The sequence below is a fragment of the Podarcis vaucheri genome (assembly GCF_965113315.1).
Source record: "Podarcis vaucheri genome assembly, chromosome: 7".
NCBI classification, from domain to species: domain Eukaryota; kingdom Metazoa; phylum Chordata; class Lepidosauria; order Squamata; family Lacertidae; genus Podarcis; species Podarcis vaucheri.
In genome coordinates, this window is record NC_138765.1 from 54,824,845 (window position 1) to 54,847,228 (window position 22,384).

The 22,384-nt window shown below is 46.6% G+C and overlaps 1 protein-coding gene across 10 annotated transcripts in view; it reads left to right on the forward strand.

The window, feature by feature from the left end:
* GSE1 (Gse1 coiled-coil protein) overlaps nt 1-22,384 on the forward strand; it is a 427,626-nt gene that overhangs the window by 378,126 nt on the left and 27,116 nt on the right. For all 10 annotated transcript variants that reach the window (XM_082232842.1, XM_082232838.1, XM_082232836.1 and 7 more), the window contains one exon: nt 9,325-9,524. In XM_082232842.1, coding sequence (XP_082088968.1) covers nt 9,325-9,524 — 200 coding nt within the window. The remainder of the gene's footprint in view (nt 1-9,324; nt 9,525-22,384) is intronic.

Sequence of the window (22,384 nt, forward strand, 5' to 3'; positions counted from 1 at the left end):
ACAGGAAATTTAGCTGGGAGAGGGTGACAGGGGTCTCCTAACAACCGTCAGCATCCTTAACAAACTACAGCTCTCAGGATTCTTTTGGTGGGGGTGGGCAAGCCTTGACTGTTTAAAGTGGAATCAGTAGTGCTTTAAATGAATGTGGCCTGGGTCACAATATTTGCTGGGAGGCTGCAGACTGGATTTCAGATCCTTCCTCTTCTCCCCATCTATGGAGGGGTATATATGTGCTGAGGATGGTTTACTCAAAGGTGAAAGAAATGTACTCTGCACATGCTTTGAGGCACTCTTTCATTGAGGCTCCATGTGCTTCAGGGCTCTTGGTTTTGAGCACTAGATAAGAGGAAGTGATGCCTCTTGCAGAGGGGAGGAACAGTGAAGGGAGTTTTGAGCTAAGACAGGGCGAAACAGGCCATTCTAATCAGGCAGCACAATGCTTTGAGCAAAGAGGCAAGGTAGGTTTTAAACAGAGGTAGAGAATGCATTATTGCGGTTGAAATTGCTAGTCCTTTCTGCATAGAGCGTTAATCACTGAAGTCTCCAATCTGGATAATGGGAACAGCTTCCCTCTCCTTCCCCCTCCACCCAAAGGGGAAATCAATTTGCGAAACGCTATAGATTAGAAGATGCCTCACCCTTCCTGCCATCTCTTCCCTCCCTCCTTTCCCCCATTTTCTCTACCATGTAGTGTTCCCCGCCTGCCCCCCTTCATTCTTCCCTCCTGCTGCTTTGCTGCTTAGCCCGTCAAAAGCGACTTTAGTGGATTTTTGACATTGATTTCCTGATGCTCGGATCTCCTCTCCAGCTCCAGCTCCAGTTCCTCTTTGCAAATGCAGTCTTTTTTTCTTTTCTTTTTTGGTTCTCCTTTGCAAGCTATATACAAATATCTGCCCCAGCAAAATATGGTTGATAATGAAAAGCGGTGCAGAGTTTTTCTTCTCCGTTGATTTAGATTTTAGCTGCTGCATAACTTGATTGTTTAACAAAAAGAATAATGAAAAAAAATCCCTTTGCTGTCTTCGGAGTTCTCCGCCTGTCTGGCTCCTGGAGATGAATCGGCTTGGAGATGCTTAATAGGAGATTATATTGGGAAGCGTTTAGGGAGAATGGGCAGGCGTGAAGTGTAAAACAAGGGAGTGTGCAGGCTTTCTAGTGGCGGCGGCGTTGTTGGCCTGTGTGTGGTGTGGAAGGGCAGAGACAGCAGTGGTGAGATCAGTGCTGTATGGATGCACAGGTTGAGCCAGTCTGGGTTTTCCCTGAGTGTGTTCACACGGCCCTTTCTCCAGGTAAGCTGCAGTGGTGCTAGTGATGAGAGGGTGAGTCCTCAGCTCTTCCCCACCACATTAGGTACTACTAGGGTGGGACTGCTTTGCATGCAAAACACCATAATGAAGCACCTTGGGGGATTTTTAATGTGGCAAAGATCCAGAGGTTGGCCTCTGAGGGTCCTTCCCTATGGATAATTGGTTGCATCCAAGGTGGCGCTGTGGGTAAAACCTCAACGCCTAGGACTTGCCGATCGCATGGTCGGCGGTTCAAATCCCTGCGGCGGGGTGCGCTCCCGCCGTTCGGTACCAGTGCCGCCTCCCGCCGTTCGGTACCAGCGCCTGTCAAAAGAACCCCCGGGTGCAAGTAGATAAATAGGGACCGCTTACCAGCGGGAAGGTAAATGGCATTCCGTGTGCTGCGCTGGCTCGCCAGATGCAGCTTGTCATGCTGGCCACGTGACCAGGAAGTGTCTGCGGACAGCGCTGGCTCCCGGCCTATAGAGTGAGATGAGCGCACAACCCTAGAGTCTGGCAAGACTGGCCCGAACTGGCAGGGGTACCTTTACTTTTACCTAAGGCCACACCCACACCATACATTTAAGGCACTGTGATACCACTTTAAACAGTCATGTCTTCTCCCAAAGAATCCCAGGAGCCATTGCTTGTTAAGGATGTTGAGAGTTTTTAAGAGACCCCCTATTCCTTTCACAGAGCTACAGTTCTGAAGTGGTTTAACAGTCAATCCCTCTTCACAGGTAATTTTGGGAATTGTAGTTCTGTGAAGAGAAATAACTCTCAGCACCCTTAACAAACAGCATTCTTTGGGAAACACAATGACTGTTTGAAGTGCTTTAATTGCATAGTGTGAATGCGGCCTAAGTCTTACTCAAGACCAATGTGTTGCCAGTGCCTTTTGACCACATGGTTTGCTCCTGGGGTGTTGCTGTGATGTGAGAATAATAAGACGGAAGCAAAATCGAAAATCCATATTGAGGTTATAACTAAAATGTCATATTTTGGCAAGCGAGCTTTAGAGCAGGGATTGGGAAACCTGTGGCCCCCCAGATGTTGTTGGACTCCATCTGCTATCAGCCCCATCGAGCATTGCCCCAGCTGTCAGGGACGATGGGATTTGGAGTCCAGCAACATGAAGAGCAGCACAGGTATCACACCCCTGCTTTGGCGTCTTCGGGAACTCTTCTTCATACTGGATATTAGGCAGAATGGAGAGCAAGGAGTTGGCAAGAGAGAAGATAAAAAGATGGGGAAATCTTGACACTCAATGTCTGCAGTTTGGCGTTGTCTGCAGAATGTGTTGAGGTGCTTCCCAATTGTCACACTATTACAGAGCCCTGACACATTTGGGTAATTGCCAAAAAAGAGTGCACCTTTATGACCCACCCACATACATCTCAAAATAAATAGCAATGGCTAAATAGCACTCTTGTGCCACAAATTCACTTCTCTACTGCCAACATCACCTGCCAACCCCCGGCCCTACCGGCTGACTTTCTGCTCCTGGAAAAATGCAACAATCCAATGGTGGCGTCTGTAGAATAGCAGCAACATTGTATACCTTCTGCTCACATTTTGTGATTGATTGATTGATTGATTGATTGCACTTGTATCCTATCTTTTTCTCTAAGGAGCTCAAAGTGGCATACATGGTTCTCCCCCTCCTTATTTAATCCCCGTAACAACCTGTGAGGTAGACTAGGCTGAAGCAGGGACTGGCCCAAGGTCACCCAGTGATCTTCATGGCAATGAACCCTGGTCTCCCAGATCCTAATCCAACACTCTAACCACTACCCCATGCGGATGTTAAGGGAACAGGTCAGGCCAATGTGATGTATGCAAATGAGGGAGAAAAACGGTATTTTGATATGTGTTGTGCCTGTCTGCCTGCTTTTCTCCCACACAACTGATACTTGCCTCTGAGATGTGCTGCTTTCAGATTTGCTAAGGATGCCCTCAAGGTCCCAGGCTGGGTCCAAAGAGTTTAGCTTGAGCAGGAAGAACTACCCGACCTTTTTGATGAGGGATATTTTTTCCCTCTCCTTGTCAATATGAAACATGACTTTGAGACGGAAGAAAACAAGAGCTAACCAGGGGTGCGCATCCAGCGGGGATTAGAGTGGCATGGCTTTTTCCTTGCAATTTCATTCTCTTTCATCTCAAAAGGAAAGAAAGCCACACAGCCTCCGAACCAGCCGGCAGAGCCTGTGTGTGTGTGTGTGTGTGTGTGTCCATGTCCGTTTGTGTGTGCGTGTGCGTGTCCATGCCAGCCAGGGCCTTCCAGAAACAGGAAGCTGCTTAACATATTTATTGATATCAAATGGATGTTAATTGAGTTCTTGGAGCTCTCAGATTCGATGCAGAGTTCAAAGCAGTTTTTGCTGTGCCTGGATGGGTGGCTGAGGGGAGTGTTGGAGGGAATGTGTTAAAAAGAAATTGGCCCCCAGGAAGAATAAGGTGACGGGGTGGGGGGTGGGCAAGGAGCTAGAATGCCACCCTGCATGTGGGTTGAGGAAGCCAAAGAGATGATGCCTTTTGAGGGGGAGGCAATATCCAGAAATGCTTTAGTTTTATTAATTGTTTGAAACCGTTTTGAGCAAAATGGGAAGCAAGAACTTTAATGCCAGGGGTTTTGGCGGGGGGGGGAGGGGGTAGCACAAACTACAAGTCTGTGGCTGTGTACACACCACACATTAAAATCACATTCCCTCCAAAGAATCCTGGGAGCTGTAGTTTACCCCTCACAGAGCTACAATTACCAGCCCCTTAAAAAACTACGGTTCCCAAGAATCTTTCTGGGGTGAGGGGATGTGCTTTAATATACAGTGCTACCTCGGGTTAAGTACTTAATTCGTTCTGGAGGTCCATTCTTAACCTGAAACTGTTCTTAACCCAAAGCACCACTTTAGCTAATGGGGCCTCCTGCTGCTGCCGCGCCGCCACCGCCCAATTTCTGTTCTCATCCTGAAGCAAAGTTCTTAACCCGAGGTACTAGTTCTGGGTTAGCGGAGTCTGTAACCTGAAGCGTATGTAACCCGAGGTACCACTGTACTTTAAAAATAACAAGTGTATGCAGCCTCTGTCCCCATTTTATGAATAAGAGCTAAACAGTTATTAATCTGGAGAGAGAGAGAGAGAGAGAGAGTGTGTGTGTGTGTGTGTGTGTGTGTGTGTGTGTGTGTGTGTCTCGGTGTGATGTAACTACACTACTTTGCTCATCACATGCTAATTCTAGCTAGTGGGGAATTTAAATTTCCAGCCTGCCATGGGTGTCTGTTCTGGGAAAGGGTCACATGGATTTCCTAGAAGCCGAAGATTCAGAGAGCTGTGACTGGTTGTAATCAGAGACCAGCTCTTTGTGGGGCCTGTTTGTGGCCCCATTAATGGTAGAGGTTAGAATCTGCAGTGGTGAATATTTCTGGGGTGGCAGAACTTGAACAGGTGTTACACAAGAGCTGTTTTTCCTTCACTGGATCAAGGGTGTGTTTGTATTTGTTTGCTTCTCGGTCAGCTCAAAACTGGAAATGTCAGATGGAAGAAGCAGCGACCACTGGAAACAATATGGCTTTGTGGGGATTTTTTTTAATGTCAGGGGTGCACCAGCATCTGACCTCAGTTTCCCAGCTCCCTCTAAGGGTAGAGGCGACGTATCTGTCACAGGTGAAGCAGGCAAAATCCTTTCCCCAGAAGTGAGCTCAACCACCCACAGACATACAGGATTTTGAAAGGAGGTGTTTTAGGTCTGAGGGCACAGCATCCAGTCTTGTCTGAGCCCAAGGCTCTTTCTTCACAAATGAATTGCTCTGTTAGGCTAGAACTGTTTGCAGCGCCTGAGCTGCCAGGCACCCCCTGAGCCCATTTTCTGCTGTCATCCAGGAATCATTTCCTTCCATTTTGATCAAGGCATAGGTCCCTTTCCAACTGGGCGAGCAGAAGAAGCTACAAAGCAAATCCAGGCAGGCTCATCTGCTGATCGTCAGCTTCAGTGGGTTTGGATCCTTGCGGGGCCTTTTCTCCTCTTCACCCCCCTTTCCCCGCACATCCTCTGCCTTTACTTCTTCGTCAGGGTCTCAGCTGTTAATTACCTTTGCCTGTCAGCCTTTCCTGCTAATCTGCTATCACTGAGTGGGAATCAGGAGGTCAGACAACAAAGGTGACACTGCCACACTGCGCCTCTTGTCATCTCCAAGCCAGATTAGTTTCATTGACTAACTCCTGGCTGAATACCGCCAGTTAATTATAACGATCACAAACCCTCCCATTTTAAAGCCACACAGTGAGAATTAAGGGTTCTGAAGTAAGACTTTAGCTTCATTAATTGCCCGGCTCTTTGTGATGGTATTGATTGATAAGGCTTTCAGTGGTGAGTAATGGCTTCCCAGCTCAGAGGGGATTAAGGCTGCTAATTGTTGTCGGCCTCGGCGCTGACAAGATAGACTTCAGTAGGTGTCAAATCCATACTGGCGGCTTCCTTTGTCATCTGCACCATCCGTGCCACCACTCTCCAGAATGAAAGCGTGGCGCAGTCGCCCAGGAATAATTAATAAAGCCCGGGAGCTGGCAACGCGGCAAACCTGCCCCTTCCTTGGGTCGGCTTTCTGCTTTCTCCTTCTGCTGCAAGCTTGCTCCAAGTGGTGTATGACTCCGATGGAAGTAGGAGACATGGCATTGGGAAGAAAGACTAAAGATTGTTGCATGCTTTTGAGTCTGACCGAATAGTTCATTTAAAAATATACAGTATATACACATTAATTTTTAGAGTACATGATAGCAAAATAAGCTCTTGCCTGTTGATTTTTATGTTTTCAGTTAGGCTGATAGCGTTGGCAAAATAGTGTCAAATTGGCTGTATATTTTTTCCTTATGAAACTCTGTCGAGTGCCGTATGCGTCAACAGTGCAACATGTTCATTGTTCACTTCATTGTGAGTGGTTCCTGTGGGTATCTTTTTGGCCCAGGCTGGAAAGGATATCTTAGTATTCCATATTCTTTTTGTGCTCTTGAGTACTCCTTAGAATTCAGTAAAACAGGAAGGATTTGCAACATCCTTAAGCTGAATTGGTTGGGGCCAATAAAATCAAGGATCTACCTCTCTGATTCCTAGGCTCCCATGCGTGTGCCGTCATACTAGGCCCTGCAGCCTATTTCAGCTCACTCTTGCCATAGTCAATGCAACTTAATAATTCATCTATTTACATAGTCCACTGTTAGTTCAACTGATTCACTGTGGCCACATTCACACCATGCATTTAAAGAACGATGATGCTTCTTTAATCCATCATGGCTTCCCTCAAATAATTCTGGCAGCTATACAGCTTGCAGAATGGTTTAACAGACTTTCCGTCTTCACAGGGAACTCTTTAAATTGTAGCTTTGTGATAATAAGGGTTTTCTAACAACTCCCACCACCCTTAACAAACTACAGCTCCCAGAATACTTTGGGGGAAAGCCATGACTGTTTAAAATGGTATGAGAGTGCTTTAAATGTATGGTGTGAGTGTGATGTCCCAACTGCATCTTGGTATGTCCTTAAAGGCTCAAAGTCATTAGAGTTTGCTTAGAGAGGCATGATTTTTATTTTTATTTTAAACCAAACAATATAAAATTTACACATGATCCACTTGCCAACCCTGTTCCACCATAAGGAAATTGTTTTTCTTTAACTCGGAATGGCTGTTAGCTTATTTGAATGCCCCATGTTTGTGTTTACACAAACTTTCCCTTTGTATGAATGTTTTTCATGCAACCTGTTTGCATTAAGGCACAGGGCAAAATCTAGCAAGGATGCCCTAGTTAGCATCCTATTTGTATTTCTTCTATAGCCAGCCTTGTCTATATGCATCGTGCTCTTAATTCTATTTTTGTGAGTCTCTTCCCCCCCCCTCTACTTGCAAATAACAGCAGCTTCCCTAGGCTGGGTGTAATTTAAAATACAGATGTATTATGCAAATTGCAGCAAAACCTTGCCCAAGGGTTGAAAAAGAGAGGGAGTTGTTCTATTTACCCAAATGCCCGTCTCTTTGAGCACAACATTTTGGTCATGGCTGCTTTTGCAGTCTTGGCTTAGGATGGTTTTGCTAATTTTTCTTGAAAGAAAGCAGTAGCCGCCTCTAATTGTGATGCCCCAGGTTTTGTGTGTTGATAGATGTAGCCATGTAGCCCAGGACTTCCACTGCTGCAGCATTAGAGTAACGTCTCTGTACCATCAGCCTTTTTTCTAAAGTAATTGCCTTGCTGCTTTTGCTTTCCCCTGGGCTGGCTTTATGCTTCTGGGTTTCTTCTAGCAACTGAATGGGTAGTTTGGGTCCCTTTTTATGTGTCACAAGAGCCCTCCCATGTAACCCAAGTGTAAGCCATTTTGTCTTGCCAATTGCTAAATGTGAATGTTTGAAGGCTTCTGAGCAAGAACACTTGATTTGTGGATGAGGAGGTAGAAACAGATGTGCCTATGTGTATCTGAATATTCATCATAGCTGTACGGTGCCTGGCACCATATTAAGTGCCTTATTAATAAGGTGTAGAGGAGGAAACTGGCCTTCTGAGCTGAGAAAGGTAGGATCTTGTCACTCAGAAATCCATAAGCAAATGTGGCTTAGCGGTAGAGCATCTGCTTTGCTTGCAGAAGGTCTCAGGTTTAATCCCCAGCATCTCCAGGCCCGGGAAAGATTCCCTGGCTGAAACTCAGGAGAGTTGCTGCCAGTTAGTGTAGGCAATAGTGAGTTAGATGGACCAGTGATTTGACTTGGTTTAAGGCGGTTTCCTACGTTCCCAAGGGCCAACTAACTATCAAATTACCACTAGAAACCACCACCCTTCACTGTTGTCAGAGTTTGATCCACATGTGGCAAAAAGTGTGCCTACTCATAAGGAAAAGGAAATTGTTTTTAAAAGTTTCTGAGAGATCCAGCCAGGTTAATAATGTTGTGTCCCTCTTAGTGGTATGCATGCTGTGTCTCAGCCACACCTTTACTGTTATACTTTTACTCTCCTTGATGATCAGTAAGGGGTCACCCCAACTTCTGTATGGACATCTGAATGCCCCAGCAATGCAGTTGTCCACCCCTATTCTGGCAGATGGATGCTTTTGAAATTAATTAATGGGCCCAAATGTACATGAGAGAATTCCCTACCCCCACCTCAGCAGGGATGGGAGTGGAAACCTTTTCCTTGTCAACAAGGAACAATGTTCAGGAAAAGTCTTCTTTGGAGTCAGAATAGTGGTTAAACTTGGGCGACTTTTGCACCATACATTTAAAGAACTGTGATGTCACTTTAAGCTCCTCCCCCCCAGACTAATGGGAGCTGTAGTTTGTTACAGGTGCTGAGAGCTGTTAGGAGGCCCCCATTTCTCTCACAGAGCATCAATTCCTGGGAAGAGGAATTGATTATTAAGTCACTCTGGAAATTGTAGCTGTGTAAGGGGACTTTGAGGGACGCGGGTGGCGCTGTGGGCTAAAGCCTCAGCGCCTAGGGCTTGCCGATCGAAAGGTCGGTGGTTCGAATCCCCGCGGCGGGGTGCGCTCCTGCTGCTCGGTCCCAGCGCCTGCCAACCTAGCAGTTCGAAAGCACCCCCGGGGGCAAGTAGATAAATAGGTACCGCTTACCAGCGGGAAGGTAAACGGCGTTCCGTGTGCGGCTCTGGCTCGCCAGAGCAGCGTTGTCACGCTGGCCACGTGACCCGGAAGTGTCTCCGGACAGCGCTGGCCCCCGGCCAATAGATGTGAGATGGGCGCACAAACCCCAGAGTCTGGTAAGACTGGCCCGTTCGGGCAGGGGTACCTTTACCTTTACCTTTAAGGGGACTTTGGACAACTCTCAGCACCCTTAACAAACAACAGCTCCCAGGATTCTTTGGGGGAAGCCATGACTGTTTGCAGTCATATCAGAGTGCTTTAAATGCATGGCGTGAAGGTAGCCTTATTCAATGGGAGCACCTGCAAGGGTTCAGCCTCCCAGCCTGCTCTAATGCCTGGGATTAAACTACCCACTAGGGGAAACTTCCCATCTCATTTCTGTCCATCTCTCTCTCTTGTTTTAGGGTCTTCAATAAGCAGCGAGTCTTCTCCTGTTTCCTCACCGGCCACCAACCACAGCTCCCCTGCAAGCACTCCCAAGCGAGGACCAATGGGGCCCCTGATTGTCCCACCAGGAGGGCACAATGTGCCGAACACACCTCCGGTTGTGACCATTGCACCCACCAAAACTGTGAATGGCGTCTGGAGGAGTGATGGGCGACAGGTAATGCTTTCACATGTACATGCACACGGCTTCTATTGGGGAGGGTGGGGTTTTCTCTAGAAGGACTTTGGAAAGCCATTGAGAAGGGGCAATGGGATTGAAACACAGGAGTAGAAGACTACAGGCAGATCTGAGGGAAATCCATCTTCCCTAATAAAATAAGGCAGCCAGAAAACAAAGCAAGCCTTCTAGTCGTGGGATGAGTGATATTCAGTGGACATTCTATTCCTAAAGAGCAACATGTCATATCAGGGGCCTAGCTTGTGACAGGCTGCCACAGAGTGCAGGCCTGGCATGGGTAGATGATCATGTGGACCAGTGGCAGGAGGTACAGTTGTGGATGTGGTGGAAGTACAGAATCGGGCAAAGCAGTCTTTGTGACTCTCCTTTTGGGTGCCTCAGTAGATCCACCTTCATGCTGTGGGGTTTCACCACGGGAACAACAGCCTGGAGTACTGTTGGCCCAATTGAGCCTAGGCTGCCTGGCTGCTTGAAGGCCCAGAAGTGTACTGGTGATGCAGAAGATGAAACACTGAAGCCTTCAAGCCTCAGCACCTTACACAGCATGACCAAGACCTTGTCATAGAATAGAATCATAGAGTTGGAATAGACCACAAGGGCCATCGAGTCCAACCCCCTGCCAAGCAGGAAACACCATCATACATGCAACCGATGGGGAGATGTGCTCAAATGAGCAGTGGTGCAGTGGCAGAGCACCTGTTTGCATGCGGAAGGTCCCAGCTTCAATCCCTGGTATCTCCAGGTAGGGTTCGGAAAGACTCCCTGCCTGAAACCTTGGAGAGCCCCTACCAGTCATCGTAGACAACACTGAGCTAGATGGACCAATGGACTGACTCAGTAGAAGGCAGCTTCTTTGTCCCTAGTTCCTTCAGTCACCTCATTCTGGTGCGTTGAAATGGCTAAAACAGCATTTGTACATTGACACAATGGGCATAGGTTACAAGGAGAAGGCATTGCAACTGAGCAGATTCAGCTCCACCAAAACTGGCACTGCGTCAATCTCTGCTGTCGGTGTGCACCTTCCCTTGCAACAGCTGTCAAAATGCAGAACAGACTGAATGTGGCTTGGGACTTAATTTCGCACAAAACCCTCCTGATTCTTATTTTTGAGACACAAGAGCTGATTGATTCCATCGAAGGGCAAGGCCTGCTTATCGAACATCTAGTGTTGAAAAGCAGCATGTTGCATCCAGAGCAAATGTCCTCCGGCTGGGGGTAAATAGCATCATCTATGCTAGTGTCCGGGTCAGGCACCAAGCACGCTCAGAGATGTCAGGAAGCAGGCAAAATGCTGCCTGTAAATCTCTGCACACAAGGCCCTCTTCCTCCAGGGTTGCCCAGCCCACCCTGCCGCCCTTTTTTCATGCATCCTCTCTCCCTTCCTTGCAGACACCACGGGCAGCAGGGAGCCGATGCATTTGCTAATTAAGAATCATTGTTAGGGTTCTCCTCCCCTTGTATTTTACCCAGGCTTCCCAGCGGGATCACAGCTCTTGGAAATACTAATTAAACCACAAAGAGGAAAGGCTGAGGGAGGGGAAGAGAAAGCAGGACCCCTGGTGCTTCGAAGAAGCGCAGATGATGCCCCAGCTAAGGAAAACACACACACAAACACGCCCTGAGCTCTGATCACGATGAAAAGAAGAGGCAGCTTGCTCAGGCCTGCTCAACACAGCCGTGCTTGTTTTGGTTGTGATCAGCTCCTTCTCCCACCTTCTCATTATTGAGCTTTGAAAAACAAAGCAGATTAGGTTAACCAAGTGTAGTTTATCGCTCTGCATCTCTGTGTGGTGTATGGAGATGACGTTGTAGTTATGGACATGTCTTGCAAGCTCAGTGGGCTTTGATACATCAGCAGAGAAAGTACTCAAGGAAGGAAGTGCTGTGGCTCAGTGGCAGAGCATCCGCCTTGCATGCAGAGGGCTCCAGGTTCAATCCACAGCATCTCCAGGTAGGGCTGGGAGAGATCTCTGTCTGAAGCCTTCAATAGCTACTACCAGTCAGTGTTGACAATACTGAGCTAGGTGGACCATTTTCATTTCATTTCATTTTTAATTTGTATACCGCCTTTCTATCTTACAGTACTCAAGGCGGTTTACAAGCTGAAGAAACAAAGATTGTACATCTTATAACAATCTAATGCAATACAAAAATATGATAATAAAACATAACTTTAAAATAAACAAAAATCCACTCAACAGTTACAATAATATCTAAACTATAATCAATAAAATGCCAAGCCTCGGGACAAAAAACAGTACAATACACATTGAGAAGTAGAGGGTGGGGCAAGGCAGGTGGAAGGAGGCCTTCCCTGATGGAGTCTCTCCCCTCACAGTTCTTCCTCCAGGACCAGCTCCCTTATGAGGACTCCTAGGGCCAGAGGGTGGGGCAAGGCAGGTGGAAGGAGGCCTTGCCTGATGGAGTCTCTCCCCTCACAGTTCTTCCTCTAGGACCAGCTCCCTTATGAGGTCTCCTAGGGCCAGAGGGTGGGGCAAGGCAGGTGGAAGGAGGCCTTGCCTGATGGAGTCTCTCCCCTCACAGTTCTCCCTCCAGGACCAGCTCCCTTATGAGGACTCCTAGGGCCAGAGGGTGGGGCAAGGCAGGTGGAAGGAGGCCTTGCCTGATGGAGTCTCTCCCCTCACCAGTGGTCTGACTCACTATAAAGCAGTTTCCTGTGCCTTGAGGGAAGGGTTGTAGCTCCTTGGTAGAGCATCTGCTTTGCACACAGAAGGTCTCAGGCTCAGTCCTCAGCATCTGCAGGTAAAGCTAGGAGAGGCCCCAGTCTGAAACCTGGAGAGCCACTCCCAGTCAGTGTAGAGGATACTGAGCTGGACAACCAGCTGGACCTGTCAGTAGCTTACATTGGCTTTCATCCTCACCGGCAGGCCTAACCCCACTCTTAATTTACTTAATTAAAATATTTTTGCTACTGCCGTTCATAAGAAATCTTAAAGTAGTTCACATCAATAGAACCACAGGGTAAAAAAAACTCAGTAAAAATTAATACAGAAGCATCTATAGAGTCAGGGTGAATCACAATAAACTCGTATTCATGGCCAGCAAACACCTGGTAGAACAAACAGGGTTTCAGCAAGTGCTGGAAACTAAGCTGAATCAGCACCTGCCTCATTTCAGAGGGGAGGTTCTTCCATTGACTCGGGGGCACAACTGAAAAGGCCTTTCCCTTGGCTGTGGCAAGCTGGGCCTCAGCAGGCTATGACACAGCTAGGTGGGCCTTATTAGAACACTTTGGTGACTGGGCAGGTCTGTTTGGAGGGAAGGGCATCCCTTCAGGTAAGCTAAGTTCTTTTGGACTTTATAATTCAGTGCTTAACCCCAGCCTGGTAGCAGATCAGCAAACCCACGCAGCTCTTTTAAGAGTGGCGTCACATTCCTGCAATAGGCTGCTGCACTCAGCAGCAACCTAACTGCCACGTTTTGCACCATCTGCAGCTTCCAGTCGGATATCAAGGGCAGACTCACTTAGTGCAAATCTCAGCAGTCAGTTCTTGAGGTTTCCAATGCAGGCTATCCTTACCCCACTCCTCCCTATTCTCTAGAATATTCGGCAGCCCTTGAGAGACTGCAATAATATCCCTGCTGCAACAATTTACCGCTAATGAAGCTCTAATGCCACCAGGGAGCGCTCTGGGTAGAGAGAGCCAGGGCTGACTCAACAGATGATCCAGCCCATCCATCCTAGTACAGAGGTTTGATTGAAGCTTTAATACTTTTTTTTTTCTCTCTGGTGGATGGGGAGCACAGTAACTTAGTAAAATAAGATGTGGGGGTGGGGGGGGAGAGAGCAGAGAGAGAGATGAGGCACTTGGCGCTCTGAAATGCTAAAATCAAAGTGGCGGCTTGCTGCTGGCGCCCATCCATCAGAGGTTAGCGGTTTTTCAAAGATAATACGGAGTCTTTTGAAAGGCCGCGTGGAATGAGGAATTGTCTATTTTAAAGCTAATAGGGCATGTCCCGTGGTCTCCCTGGCAGAGATTGCACACTAATCACCAGCGAATGACTGATCTCCCCATTTTCTCCCTCCCCGCCATTTCATTGCCTTTTCCCCTTTCATCCTTGCAGCTGCGTATCAAGACACGGCTGGAAATGAAGTATGGTTCAGGCAGTGCTTTTGCAGCCTGCTCAGAGCCCGCTGCCCACCTTTCTTGAGCAGGTGCCGCCTTTGCCAGTTATGCCACTGGGCAATCCAGTTCTAAGGATTTAAATGGCTCCCTCCCCTTTTCTTTTATTGCTGGCTGAGGCCAGCGGCCCTCCCAATGGAGTGTAGTTTTATCTTCAGTGGCAGCAGCTGGAAGAAGCCTGACTTGGTTTTTCTTATTTATTGAATTTGTATCCTTCTTCCCCAGGGATCCCAGGACTGCCAACAGATTCACAATTTAAAAACAAAAACAATGTTAAAACATTCCCCAAAACAATTACAATTAAAAACATCTAAGATTAGTTTCAGTTAAAAACATTTTATAAAAGCAATTACAGTGAAAAGCATTCCTCCATCTGATGATCACAGGGTTGCCCAGAACAGTATCTTTCAGCCACCAAATGCCTGGCTAAACAGGAATGTTTTCACATTTCTCCTGAAAGTTGATAATGATGGGAACAGGCGTACTTCAATAGGGAGGGCATTCCACAATTGGGGAACCATCACTGAAAAGGCCTTGCCATGAGTAAGCACCCAGTGGCAGCACTACAGTCAAGGAGAATCGAGGGTTCTTCAGCAGTTGTCTGACTCCTAACAACCAGGAAGGCCAGTGGGAGAGATGATGGGAGTAGAAGTTCAGTGACATATGGAAGGCCACAAATTCCTCACTACTGCTCTACTAGAGCCATGAAGTCTGCAAAATATAACTGAGGAAGTCCTTCATCCAACCATTATCTTAGTCAGGGCAACCAGTGTAGCCAGATAACTAGATAGTTAAGAACATCAGTTATATAGATTTGGGCAGAATTCAAGGCATATGAGTTTGTTTTCACATTTATATCTCACTTTTCCTCCAAGGAGGTCAAGGTGCCAGACCCAAGGTCTCCCAGTGAGCTTCATGGCTCAGTGGGGATTTGAACCCTGATCTTCCTAGGTGTTAGTCCAGCACTGTAACTACTACACTACATTGCCTCTCAGGTTGTGTGGTGCTGTATATTCAGATTCCAGCTTGCTCTGCCTTTGAAGTCTCTCCACAAAGGCACTGAAGTGGGTTAAGCCAGTGCCAGAGTTGTGAGCAAGGCAACAACTTCCCCATTGTGCCAAATTGTGTGGCTCAACAGGACCTGTTTGGCCCTAAGAAAGGTGTAGGGGACCTCTGGCCCACCTCATGTTGCTGCCATCATCACTGGCTATTGGCCATGCTTTCTAGGGCTCATGGGAATTTCAGTTCGGCAACATCTGGAAGACCAAAGGTTCTCTACTTCTGCCCTAAGGATTGCCACTTTTACCTTTCTGGTAAAAGAGCCCTTGCAAGGTTCACATTTTCCTGCCCATTGTTTTCATTGGGAGACCCTACCCTACCCCTCCCACCTTGTTGTCTTTATTCAAAGGCATGTGACTGGGGCGGTTTGCTGATGCTGCTTTCTGCAACGGGCCTGGGTTTGTTTCCTGCCTCCAATGAAATGCTTGACTAACCTGTTTATTTTATGGCTGCTATCAAAAGGCTGGTGGATTTATATTTGCTGTGCTGTTTCAGGCTCCATAGGTGTCTGTATCCTCCCGGGGTGATTAATGGCTCTGGGGGAACAAAGCAGCCAGTAAATCCTCCAAGGCAGAAGAGAAAAGCCAGACCCTCCTTCCCTTCTGCCACTCTCCTTCCTCATCACAGCCAGGCCTGCTCTAAATGGACCTGCAGCCGCAGGCACCACATGCTGGAAATTGCTCTGCCTATGCAAAACAATCCCTTTGCAAAGCAAACAAGGTCACCCTCCTTTTCCTATGTTTGCAGCAAGCCCCCCTCCCCTGAACACTTCTTTCTCGACAGGATGAGGTCTAGGAGTTGTGCTCCATCTTCCAAGGTTCTTGATTTTTGCCCATGTTTGTTGGTCAATTCCTTGCCCCCCCCCACCCCCGCCCCGGTGCATCCAGATCATTGTCTTCTGGATGCGCCCTCTGGAGAAGGTCAGGGTTGGTTGGCTGGCTGGCTGGCTGGCTGACGAAGAGGGCCGGGTGTGTGGCGCTCCAGGCGTGCGCTGCGTTCAGAGAGTGAGCAGATGTTTCTGCTCATTAAAAATTCCAATCAGCGGGCCCATCTCTTTGAATTAATTATGGCCGATGTATCTTCTGAAGAGATTATGAAAGTCTTGAGGAGCTCTCAGCTGTTTGCAGGAGTGTTTGTTGTGGTCGTATTTAGTAAATACACTTGACTGATAGAGGCAGTTCTCCCGATGGCACCTGGCGAGGAGCTGCTTAATCCTCATCTACGGCACATGCTTCAAGGTGTCACACTCTGTGGTGATGCAAAGGCGTGTGGTCTGCCTTAGGGAGTGTAAAATGGAGCTTCCAGCTTCAGGTTCCAGGCCTGTAGAAACCCCTGTTGTGCATAAGGAGATTGAGGGGGGCAAGTGTGGCATAACGACATGGCTAAGTGCTCCTTAGGACCCTGTAAGGCTTGTGGAGCACTACGGGGCTTTGCTTCCTTTGGATGAGAGACCAGAAAAGGCCTGCTGCCTGGCACTATTTGGTGCTACTGGGAAAGGTCTGTGGCTCAGTGGTAGAGCATCTGCTTTGCATGCAGAAAGTCCTGAGTTCAATCCCTGGTGTCTCCAGGTAGTGGTGGAAGACACCCCTGCCTGAAACCATGCTGCCAGTCATGTTAGACAGTACTGAGCTGGATGGACTAATGATAAAACTCAATATAAGGTAGCTTCCTACTGGACATGCACCGGCTCACTCTCTTAATGGCTGCTTGTTGCTCACTGGTCCCTGTAAGCTGAGCCTTGCATTTAATAGAAGTGCATTTGTAGATCTTAAAGTCATGCCAAAGGCTCCAGGTAGGAGAGAGCCCTGCCTTAAACCTAGGAGAGCTGCTGCCAGTCAGTGTAGACAGTACTGAGCTGGATGGACCCAATGGTCTGACAGTGGATAAGGCAGATTCCTATGTTCCTGTGTTGTGGGGCTTACCAGGCAGAAGCACCCTTTCCTGATCCTGCATCAGGTCTGTCAAAGCTACGGTGTGGGTCTTTGCAGGCCTCCAGGCTGCTCTCAGTCCAGCTGAAAAACTCCTCTTCAAACCCTGTTCAAATTCAAAGCAGAACTCCACTGTTTCCCAGCCTCCTTCCGCTAAGCTGAGAGGTAGGGCTGGGTGATACCTGGTTTTCAACATCGTGATATATCACCGATTAAACATTGCAATATTTTGATGTATCACGATATCTGAAATAAGGCTGGAGCTATGTAGAGGTGAACATGGTGAATGTCCTGGCAACTGCTACAACTTATGGGTCTAACTCTAAAACTGACAAAAAATTTACTTAACATATTGTTACAACTGTTATGTATAGTACTGCTATACCAATGATAACACATTTTCTCTAAAATTAAAGTTGTAGAAGTAATTAGTAGCATAGGTATCAAAGGTTCCCCCCCAAAAAAAATTTAATTACATTATTAAACAAGAAAAAACTGTCACACTTTTAGATATTCAAATATAATTCACTATTGAGTCTTAGTTGAATATATACTTCACAAAACACCAGTTATTTGATTGTTTGTTACTTTTCTTTTCTAAACCAGGCCAAACCAGAAAGAATGGATACAATTTTACAGAACAAAAATTATTAAATGTAATTTATATTTTTTGCAAGGAAAACTTGCATTTTGGCATTCTCTGGCAATTGAGATGCCCTTTGTATTTGAAGAACATTGCCAGCCTTGCTGAACACACTTTCAAATGGCACACTTGTTCCTGGGATAGCCAGAAACTTCTTTGCACGCACCTTCAACATTGGGAAGGATATTTCATGTGCCTTCCACCACATCAGAGAGCATTCATCAATGTCCACTCTTGGCATAGCCATATAGGAGAAAATGGGCATCATAATTAGGTGGAGGAAGAGGTTCAAACAGCAGAGCAGGGTGGTTGTTGTTTTCTTTTACTCTGAAGCAACTTGAAAGCCAACAAGCATCTCAAGAATGTATTTCCCTCTCCTTGCAATTGGGGAGGGGAGAGCTGAAGACTTGCAGAGTTAACATGGGGATGGCAGCGTCCCATGGGCTGCTTCTGCCCCAAAAGAAAGGCACACACAACAAACACTGGGTGCTTCCCCCTTTTTATTCTGAAGCAACTTGCAAGAAAAGTCTTTCCCCCATATTGTACTTGATGTGATGCCTCATCTGCAAGCCTGGCTTTCTGTCCACTATCCCGCCTTATTCTGTTCTCATTTCATCACTGACTGACTATTTAAAAGGAGTGAGAAAGAAGGGCAATAATTGGGGAACGGGAGGGTGGGTCTACAGATTATGACTCCTTTTGACATCCATGAACTTCTTTTGTCTTGTTTTTCTGCCTGGGCACCCATCCAGGGTGTTGCTGAGCAGAACCTGCCTCCCCACAGCTCCATCAAAACCATTAGGAGGTTTTTATCCTTTTAAAGGGGCCAGGGAGAGCTTTCAAGGACCGCTTGGCTCCCTGCCAAGCATAGTACACATTAAATGGACCCAATTGACTTTTGGGGTCAGCAAAAGCTCCCAGTGCCAATATTTTAAGATTTTGCATTGCCAGTGTGTGGCCTGGCTTAAGGTCAGCGTTCAGCCGCCTGGCCTTAAAAGGGGCAGGTTCTCAGGAGGGGAAATGGTTTGCCAAATGTGTTTCCTTTTGAATGTTTTTTTTTTTTAATGATGTTTATTGAGAATTTTAAAGTTACAAAGAAAGAAGAAAGAAAAGACAAGAGAAGGAGAAAAAGAGAGAAAGAAGTAGATAAACATAACAATTAAACAATACAGATCAATAAAGACCAAAGTCAAAAGAAAAAAAAGTAACAAAACACACACTACATCTAAATCAAAAAACAAAAATAAACAAACAATTAAAAAACAAGTCTAATATTCCCAAATCCTTAACTTTCATTAGCTTATTTCAACGACCTCCTCACACCTCCCTTTTTTGTATTCTAGTTGTTAATTATCTCAGCAAATCCTTTCCATCTTTCACAATATTCTGCCATTTAAATTACCTTAATCTATTTTAACCTTATCTTACCTAAAAAACTCTAAAACTTAAAACTTATATATACCAAATTCTTTTAACCATAACACATTCTTTCATAATTCTTTTTGACATTTCTGCTAAGGCCAAATAATTTCATTCCAACATTTTTCTAATACTCATTAATTTTACAATACTTTTCTAAATAAATTTTGAAACTTTCTTCCAATCTTCATCCATCGTCTCTTCTTCCTGGTCTTGGGTTTTGTCAGTCCTTTCTTGTCTATCTAGTCCATCAACCTGGTGCTCTTATGTCCGAGGCTCTTAAATCTTTTCCATGTCCCTTCTGCAGGTCTTCTTCTTGTTTATACCTGCCCTTTACTTTATCTTTTGTTGATCTTTTTCTTGTTTTCTTTCCTTTCTCATTGGGGGGTAGGTCTCGGGAGGACTCCAATCCAAAAGTATCTCCATCTCTCCTCAGCAGATCAGCCCATTCCCCACAGTCAACACTGTAATCCAAAAAATATTTAAAAGCATGTTTCAAAGTCTTTCCAAAATTAAGAGCCCTCACAGCTCCAGACCCCTGGTCGACCCCTGGTCGACTCCAGATTCGAACTTCAAGAACAGCGGCTTATACTCCTGCAAGGCCTCAGATCTCTCCATTTGTGTTATTTGAGGTTCAACAACAACCTCCTCCATTTTCTTCTGCCCTTGCGCTTGCCCTATCAAAACAGATTCCTGAGCTGGTTCCTGAATGGTTTCTATATGAGTATTTGCCATTAGTCCAAAGTTTTTAACTGCAACAGTCATCAAATCCATCTTCTCATGCATCTGCTCAAGCAAGGCACTTGTCTTGCAAAAAGCAAGCACCAAGACTTCTTGTAAACACATTTTTCCCCGCAAGGTTAGAGTCTGGTCTCACGATCCTAATCATACAGCTGTGAGGTCCCCAGATCAGCTCCGGCAACAAATTAACAAGCTCCCTCTAGAGGAGACAATTTCTATTTGTATCCATCTTTTAAAAGCAGGACCAACAAGGAAAAATTACTTTCACTTTTCAAATACTTTGTTTCTTTTGATTGCAAGAAGCAACATTGGAATCAATATATTTCTCTCTTTTTTTTTTACTATCTGTCAAAAGACGTTCCGTTCACAGTCGATGAACTTTCCCCATAAATTTCTGTCTCTGACACCCCGTTCCCGGGTTTGAGACGGTGGAAAATTTATCTTTCTTTACCCTCTCTCCTGCAGGCTTAAACAGTCAAAAATCCCCCTCTTTTCTCCTGCTTCCAAGAGGGGTTTTGGTGGTGATGAATGAAGGAAATTTAGAACTTTCTATACGACTTTCCAGACTTTAACTTACATAGTTTTTGCTTCAATCTATTTACAAAAAATGGGAGGTGGACTTCCTGTTTAGAACCTTCCCGTTTCGGTGCCAAATTGAAATATTTCTTAATACTTAATCCAATTTTCCGTTCTACTCACGGGTACTTGTTTAGAGTCCAATTGTCCACAGGAAAAAGTCAGGGCTCTCCGGCAACGGCTGTGCGGCTTCACTCCGTAAAAGTAGCGGTTGATTCAAAACACCGCACCACTCACCCCACGTCACTTCGGACCCCCCAAAAAAGGGGTTTCCCTGCGAGTAGGGGAGGCGCTCCTGGTGTCAGCTGAATCCCACGTTCCCAGGCTTCCTCCGCCTGGGATTTTTAAAGGGTCTCCGCCTTCGCCGCGGCGGCAAGACCTGATTTTCACGGAGCGGGTTCCTCTCTGTCAGAGGAATTCTGCCATTGCCGATGGCGCTGTCCCGGAAGTCCGTGTTTCCTTTTGAATGTTAACCACGAAGGGTCCCATCCACTGAGTCCTGTCTGCTAAAGAGGCCCTTTAGGTGCCTAATACTTTATTATTCTGTACTGCCTGGGATGGCAACAAGGAGCAAGTGAACCCAAATTTCCTTCTTCCTGTGGCCAGGTGGCACGTTGAACATGCTACCTGCTTTCAGCTGTTGGACATTTTCATTTTCACTTGCTTGTCTTACAGGATCTTGTTGACCAGGAAGAGAAGCTTGAACTCCTAGTGAGATTTTGTAGCAGAGAAGGGATATACAGGCATCATGGCTAGGGACAGCTGAGTCTGGATTTGGCCCTGGCATCTTCAAATAGGACTCAGATAGGAGCCTGGCAGGTTTTTGTTTTTGTTTAGTATGCAGTTAGACAGAAAATGAGGAATTGGAAAAAGATAAGTGCAGTTCAAAATCCAGTAATGGGGGGGAGGGGGGTTAGACAAGTTAGGCATGTGTTAAGCAGTTAAATGACAGGCGATAATCAGAGACAGCATATAAACAAATTAAGGGTAGAATATGCAGTTTCTATAACTGAAACAAACTGCCCAAACCATATTAAAGCATCTTTGAGGAACACTTTCCTCCTCACCTTCATCTTTAGGCAGGTAACACTGCATGCCCTTAAGAACTGTCTCTCACTCTCACTCTCTATCTGCATCTCTGAGTTTAGTATCTGAATGAAGCTAGGTTCATAAGTGAATTGTTTTTGTTGTATAGTACTGACCCCTATGGAGAAACCACCACTGATGCGGGGTGGAAGGAAGGAGCAAAGCACACTTAATGTTTGTTTCGCTTTCCCCTTTTTTACTGTGGAGTATCGGTCAGCGAATTTGTGCCATTGCATAATCTGCTTTTAAAAAACAGTAACCCTGGAACTCTGCCTAAAATCCTGGAGAGCCACTGTCAATCACTGTAGACAGTGCTGAGCTCGATGGACCAAGGCGCTGCCTTGGTATTATAAGGCAGCTTCTTGTGTTCACTATACTGTTCTTACCAAAGCTTTGCAGTAGAACATCTGCTTTGTGTGCATAAAATCCAAGGTTTAATGCATGGCATCTCCAGGTAGGACTGGGGGAGACCTCAGTATTGCTTACACTGACTGACAGCAACTCTCCAGGACTTAAAGACTCTCAATGTCCTCAGTTCTGCCTCAAGATGCTGAGGACTGAACCTGGAGAGCAACGGCCCTTCCCCAGCTAACTGCTCTACTTCCCCAATCTGTGGTTAGTTGAGGTCTGGGGGGAGTTGTAGTCCAAAACATCTGCAAGGTGCCAGGTTGAGGAACCTTCTGGTCTACTTGGCCAACACTTCATTTTTGTTCTCCACCCAGTCGCTGGTGATTGCCCAGGGAGCGTCTGGCCTGCCTTGAGCCTGACTTTTCTGGGAGTAGGGACCGCCATGACAGTCCCAAACCAGATGCTGTTTTTCTCTCTTCCCCTCTTTTCTTTCTCCTTGGTGTTGCCAGCATAGCTGCGACAGCAAAAGGCTAGCAGCTGCCTGCACAGCTGATGCCAGGGCTGGCCACTTCAGGGAACGACTGGTCACAGACCAGCCTGCTCTGCCCTAGTGGCAGTGCCAGATCCCACATGCCCTCTGTTACTCTTTGTACACGCATCACTGTTGCCAGGCTATCCAGCATGGCATGTGCAGCATCTGCCACCCTGGATGATGCCAGACTCACTCCAGGAATGGCTGGCCTGGCGTAACGTCTCTCTTTCAGGGGAGAAGACAGGGGGAGAAACTGCAGCTGATCCAAATAGAGGGCAGCCGCTCTCAGTACTGAACTTGCATCTCTGCACATTGCAGAGTCTGGCCCCTAAATAGCACCCATCAGGAGAGCGCTGTTGGCC